We start from the raw sequence: 6,000 nt of genomic DNA, 5'->3' as shown, positions 1-6,000 counted from the left end.
CCCGCACATTGACTCTGTACTGGAACCCACTGTTTATAGCCTCACTACTGTTATTTTATTGTTGCTCCTTAACTATTAGTTATATTTCAACAACAACAAATATTATTCAAACTGCATTGTTGGTTAAGGGCTTGTAAGTAAGCACTTCACTGTCTACACCTGTTGTATTCGGCGCATGTGACAAATATACAATTTGATTTGATTTGGAAAAGGTAGGCCTATGGCATAGCCCCTCATTTTGAGTCTTTTTTAATGATTTTATGGGGGTGCAATTTTAGCCAATAGGCTATAGATTGCGTGACCCATCGGAGAATCAGAGATGAGGGGCGGCATCGGGCACACATCGATATATAGTCTAATAAGCAACTAATTCTAAAACACTGAGAAATATTGAAATTGCATCAATAACAATTACATGACCCTCCCCTGGACTTGACTTTAAAAATATAATACAATGGGATCTATTCCTGGAAGCTGATTGGTTAAAACCGCATTCCAGCCGGCTATTATAAACTGTTTACCAACTTAAATAGAGCAGTAAAAATAACCGTTTTGTCACACCCGAGGTATAAGGTCTGAAATTCCACAGCTGTCAGACAATCAGTATTCAGGGCTTGAACCATACTGTTTAAAATCCTAAACTTAAATCTATGACGTTGAAATTCCTATTTACTCTGTTCTATATCACTCTGGCATCATTTGTATGGATATATACAAAGAAAAGTCAACAGAAAACTGGTAAAACAAAATTAAATGCGCACAGTTTGCAGTCTTTCCAGCTTCAGTTTGAAGTGATTGTGTTAGTTGTGTTGTTGGCTCCTCTGAACAACAGTGTCGTGATGAGCACATGTTCTATGCCAGGCGAAATAGCGCATCATTAGCTCATTGTTAAAATCAAAACAAATGTTATTGGTCACATACACACACGGTTAACAGATGTTATTGCGAGTGTAGCAAAATGCTTATGGGTGTATCCAAATAAATGTCACTAGAAAACAGCTCAAACATACGTAAATGCAGCTACTTTGCTGTTATTCTGGCTGCACTGTTTGACGTGACTGTAAATTTGCAGCAGTTGGCTGGCTAGCAACCAGGGGATAAGGACGTTGCCAGCCAGTATGGCCATGGTACATTTAGTAGGAACAACTGGGTCGCATACATAGATACAGAACAAGAAGACTTAATGACTGGATAGTGTCTCTGGCAACCTAAACGACAGAACAAACGACCAGTCGGCTTGGGTAGCAACCTTAAGATGTCTGTCGGGACTATATCTTGTGGAAGAATGAAATAGTATGAATAAATTAATCAACATATATATTTGTATTAAAATATGTCAATCATTATTTGAATATGTTGGTAACTCGTTGTATAAAAGTGATAATGCCCTCGAAGCTGGTGTTTGGAGGATATATTGGCACGGTTTGCCGGCCCGAGAGGAACACCCGTGCCAATACAGTATATCCCCAAAACACCGGGTTCTCTGGCATTATCACTTAACTAAACCCTCCCTTTGACTGAAATTGAAAAAGCATTTCAATTTCCTCAAAGTAACCATTCTGTAAATGTCGATCCTTCACTTATTGATGTCACATGGCAATGTTTGGATTGCTGGTGAAAAGGTGAGTACTTGTCCAACATCGGAGACTGATGTCTGGAGAGTAACTATAGGCCTATGGAATTCCAATTCATCATTGACTGAAACTTCGTTATTGTATCTTCAACTACAAATTGTATTATCTAAATGCATAAAACTGTTGTCTTTAAACTATTCTGAATGAGGTTTCATGCATAGCCAACTGGTCAGCATTAGCTCTAGTCAGAATGTACACACACCAGAGAAAGCCCATTACCCGAATCAGGTCCAACTCCCACGCAGAAACGCAGTTCATTTGCACTGAGGCTGGCTGACATTGGGACATTCCACTGTTTCGCTGTTTGGTTCCAGGGTGAGGTCTCCCGCCCCAACGAGAGAATTGACTTTGGAAAAACGGAATAGGCGGAAATACTGAAGTAACCGACTGGTTCATATTTCTATATTCATGGGAAAAGCGTGGCAACAACAGATGTACCCCCAGTACTCGTATTACTACCCCCAATACCTGCAAGCGAAGGTAAAGTAAAACAGTGTTCTATGTACTTGAAAAGTAGCTACATTGTAAAATGATCAATGCGCGGTTAGATTCGACAATTGATAAGAAAATGTTCTTCCTCATCTGCCCCGATTATTGTACTCTAGTTTGTCTGTAAGATTTCTTGTTCGTTAGGGTTATGTTTATGTAATTTGAAACGCATATTCAGGAAAATATGTTGAGATGACTATGACTTGAAGCACAAATGAATGCTGTAGGCTATTTAGTGCATCTCAACACCTGTCAAACTCTTCTGACATACATATTTGTTGTTACTATTTATTACTATTGACTTGGATCATTTAGATTCACATTGGCCAGATTGTGGCTCTCCAGGGTTAGCTATTAGAAAGGACATTCAATTTATAGGATTACTGTTATTACCAAATCCCTTCAACGCTGCCATGTATAATTAAAGGTGCAGTGCAATCAACAACGTGAATTTCTTGTGTTTTATCTATATTTCCACACTATGAGGTTGGAATAATACTGTGAAAATTGTGATAATGCCCTTTTAGTTTAAGAGACCGTTTTTGTTAGATGGTTTTGGTGACATCACCAGGCAGTAAATTAGTTAATAGACCAATAAGAAAGCGAGTTCCAAACCTCACTGCCAATAACATCTCGTTTTCAGTATTCCCCTCCCCACTCCAAGACAGTCCTAGCAAAATCCTTGCTTAAGAAATGGGTCTTTGCTAAGAAGCTATTTTTGGTTTCTTTTTGACCATTTTAATTGAAAACAATCACAGTAAGGTACTTAATTGTTACCCAGAAATGATTGGATATTGAGATTTAAAAAAACGTTGCATTGGACCTTTAAGTATTAGATCAAGATATAATAATAAGATACACCCAATTAATTAAACTATTATGAATTGTTTATGTAGTATTTTATATTCTATTTTGTATTTATTCATGGTCATAAGAGCGCAAGTCAGGTTTCATAGAATTCTTTATAGCATCATTAATACATTTTTTGTTGAAAGTCAGAGGGCATATGGGGTCAACTGACAGTCCTCAGTTGACTTACAGGCATCTCGTATGATCATCAAGAGGCTCCTACAGAATACTTTGCATCACTTAGTCTCCATACATGTTTAATCAGCTTGGCTGCCTATTAAATGACAAGGTCCCAGAGCTCCAGCCCTGTAGGCTACTTAGTATGCAACTGTAAAACGAGGATATGTTTTCAAACAGGGATAGACATCTGAGTGTGTCGATCCAATGAAAAGGACATTAAACAGGATTTTAGAATGACATTGTGTTAGCAACACGGGTTACGGGTTTCTCTTTTATTTGAAGATATCATCTGAAGAGAAAGTATTAGCTTATTTGCCAAAGTTAGTCAACATATCACCTGCATTCACAGCTGTTGGTCATTTAGTCATAAAATGCTTCCTTAACTCATCTTCCTACTGATGTGCAATATTTCTCAGTGTTTGTTCTTTCTAATCCCATTCTTCCATTGACTAAAGACTCATTCTTTGAATTTGATTCAAGAATAGGGCCATTCATTTGATTTCCGCATGGAAAGGGATGTGGCCCCATTCACTTTGTTTTATGACACACCAGATATGTGTGGGGTGGCCTTAATACAGAAATGGCTTGTCCACTTCAAACAGGGCCCTGCTTTGTGGATAACTGACATGGTGGTTTACATTATCACTGTCCTGCTGGCCTCTTTGCTGGGATCCAAATGAAATGACTCTGTTATTGTCTTATTGCGGGGGCCTGGCACAGATTTCTCTCCATGGCTGTAAACATGCCGTCTATTTAGGTGTGTATCTGATGTTTGAAGCATTTAACACTTAGTGACATTCTATGGTCTTTTTTTGTGATATTAATTTTGTATAGAAGAGCTGTAATCACATTCAGTCAGTGCATAAATATTGCATTATTCATTGTTCGGGTTCTTGTTTACTGTCAATTTGTTATGAGATACTGTCACAGGAATGAAAAGCATTGACAAAGCACAGAAAATTGGAGCATGTTTTCGATGCAACTTTCTGTCTCGGCAGGAGACCAGCTACCGTACTGTGATTGAGGAATTCAAGTGGCGCAGAACAGGCTGCTTTTAAGTTAATAACCGAGTACTTGAACACTGGTGTCAGTGCAAGTGACATCTATCTATGTGAGTGATCCAGTATTGGATTGAACAGCTAGACTAGGGGGTCACAGATTTGCAGTTGAAACAACCGAGGGTCCTGACTGCTGAAAAAGTGTTTACATTGACGTAAATAAGCTTTAACAAGTTTAATCACGGTTCAAATCATCACAGCTCCCAGTCCTGAAATAAATAAAAATCAATCTTATTTGTTGTCAACACAAGCCTTTAATCAAGGAAAAGTGAACACATTAACTGCCATCGGACATTACATACAGAGACTGTGAACAATGGCATTATGCTGAGCCTGAAAAAGCCCTATACAATGTTTACAATAAAGTTTGGAGAGTTGCCTGGCAGCGGAATGTATACAATTGAACAGCACAGAGGTGCTGCTCTTTATGTTGGCGCAGGGCTGAAAGAGCACCCATTGTGCTCCTATGATTCTCATTCTTGGCGACTTTTGACATGAGCAAAATGATGGCCTACCCAGTGCACAGTAAAACCCACCCTGCTGTTGAGTCTCTCTCTGCCAAGAGGCTCTCCTAAAAAGAGAGAAAACATTGACAAGTCCCATCAGGGTTAGAAAGGTTTCAATGGTGACACGTGGGCCATAAAGGTAATCATGTCTTATTCATTGATTCTCGTGTAAATAATGTAAATGAGTATGCAACTAAATAAAGCAACAACGGTTATAATATCAATCGTAATGTAGCAGGAATATTGCAATCTATGTTGTTGATTTTTACTTTGCAAAGACAATTATTATGGAGGCAGAGCGTAGTCGGGGTTGAACAAACTTACATTTTCACTTCTCATCAAGGACCTTATTATCTTTTTTCATGAGAACATGTCTTATTTATGAGGAAAACCAATAAACATCTCGTATCAGGCTATTTCATCGATAAATAATTCATGAAAGGGGAAATTGATTATGAAAAACGGGGAAAAGGAAAGATTATTGAAAATGAGTGCACGTCAATCATGTAATTTCTAGCCATACAGATATGAATTATTTCTGCTTATAATCAACTGAATATCAGATAATGAATGTGGGTTAGTCAATGTTCACTATTTGCTTTCAAAGTAAAACAATGAATAACAAAGGTCTATTTTGTGGCCACGATAGTATGAAATTAAAATATATATTTTTTCCCATTTGGAATAAATTGCATGCTCTACATTAAGTCATTGCTAGGTTTTGGGCACTAGATGAAACGTCCTTAGAATTCTTACAAACATTCTTCAAATATGAATGTCTCTTTAACCATTAACGCATAGAAAAAACGTGACAAGTGAGTTTGCAATGTTCTATTACAACCCTCTCAACTGACCAACAATTAAGCCAACGCTCTCTGATTGAGTAATGTGCTGTTGACAGCAAAACATGAGTGTTTGATATTCTATCCCCCTGTGCTGTAAGTCAAACATAGATCACTTGCCACGTGATCACATCCCTTTGGTGCTGACATCACATGACCAGTGAGTGCTGGAGACAGATGGGCAGAGTGCTGTCTGTCATGGGGATCTACAGTGCAGCATGTTAACTCTGTCCTGTCCAAGCTCCTCTGTTTATTGTTGAAAAACTGTCTGCAAAGCAGACTTCTGGCAAAACTAAGACTGATTTACATTTTTATTATGAGGAATTTGTGTAGTTTTAGTGCTGTTTTTCTAAAGTAAAAGTTTGTGTTACAAGACGAACATTATCATGAGTGTAGCATCCACTCTAATAAGCTTTTATTGAATTGTCTCTGCAATTTGATA

The 6,000-nt window shown here is 38.0% G+C and overlaps 1 protein-coding gene across 3 annotated transcripts in view; it reads left to right on the top strand.

Annotated features, from left to right (window-relative positions):
* The first annotated feature begins 1,897 nt into the window (after nucleotides 1-1,897).
* The window catches only part of LOC124042481 (RNA-binding motif, single-stranded-interacting protein 1-like), a 70,728-nt gene continuing 66,625 nt past the window's right edge, over nucleotides 1,898-6,000 (top strand). The window contains exon 1 of one of the 3 annotated variants that reach the window (XM_046360698.1): nucleotides 1,898-2,114. In XM_046360698.1, the coding sequence (XP_046216654.1) occupies nucleotides 2,043-2,114 (72 nt within the window). In that variant the 5' untranslated portion in view covers nucleotides 1,898-2,042. The remainder of the gene's footprint in view (nucleotides 2,115-6,000) is intronic. The other 2 variants (XM_046360693.1, XM_046360694.1) reach the window with 2 other exon arrangements.

Source organism: Oncorhynchus gorbuscha, linkage group LG01 (genome assembly GCF_021184085.1).
Source record: "Oncorhynchus gorbuscha isolate QuinsamMale2020 ecotype Even-year linkage group LG01, OgorEven_v1.0, whole genome shotgun sequence".
Classification (NCBI taxonomy): Eukaryota; Metazoa; Chordata; class Actinopteri; order Salmoniformes; family Salmonidae; genus Oncorhynchus; species Oncorhynchus gorbuscha.
This window is presented reverse-complemented; position numbering and strand designations above follow the sequence as displayed.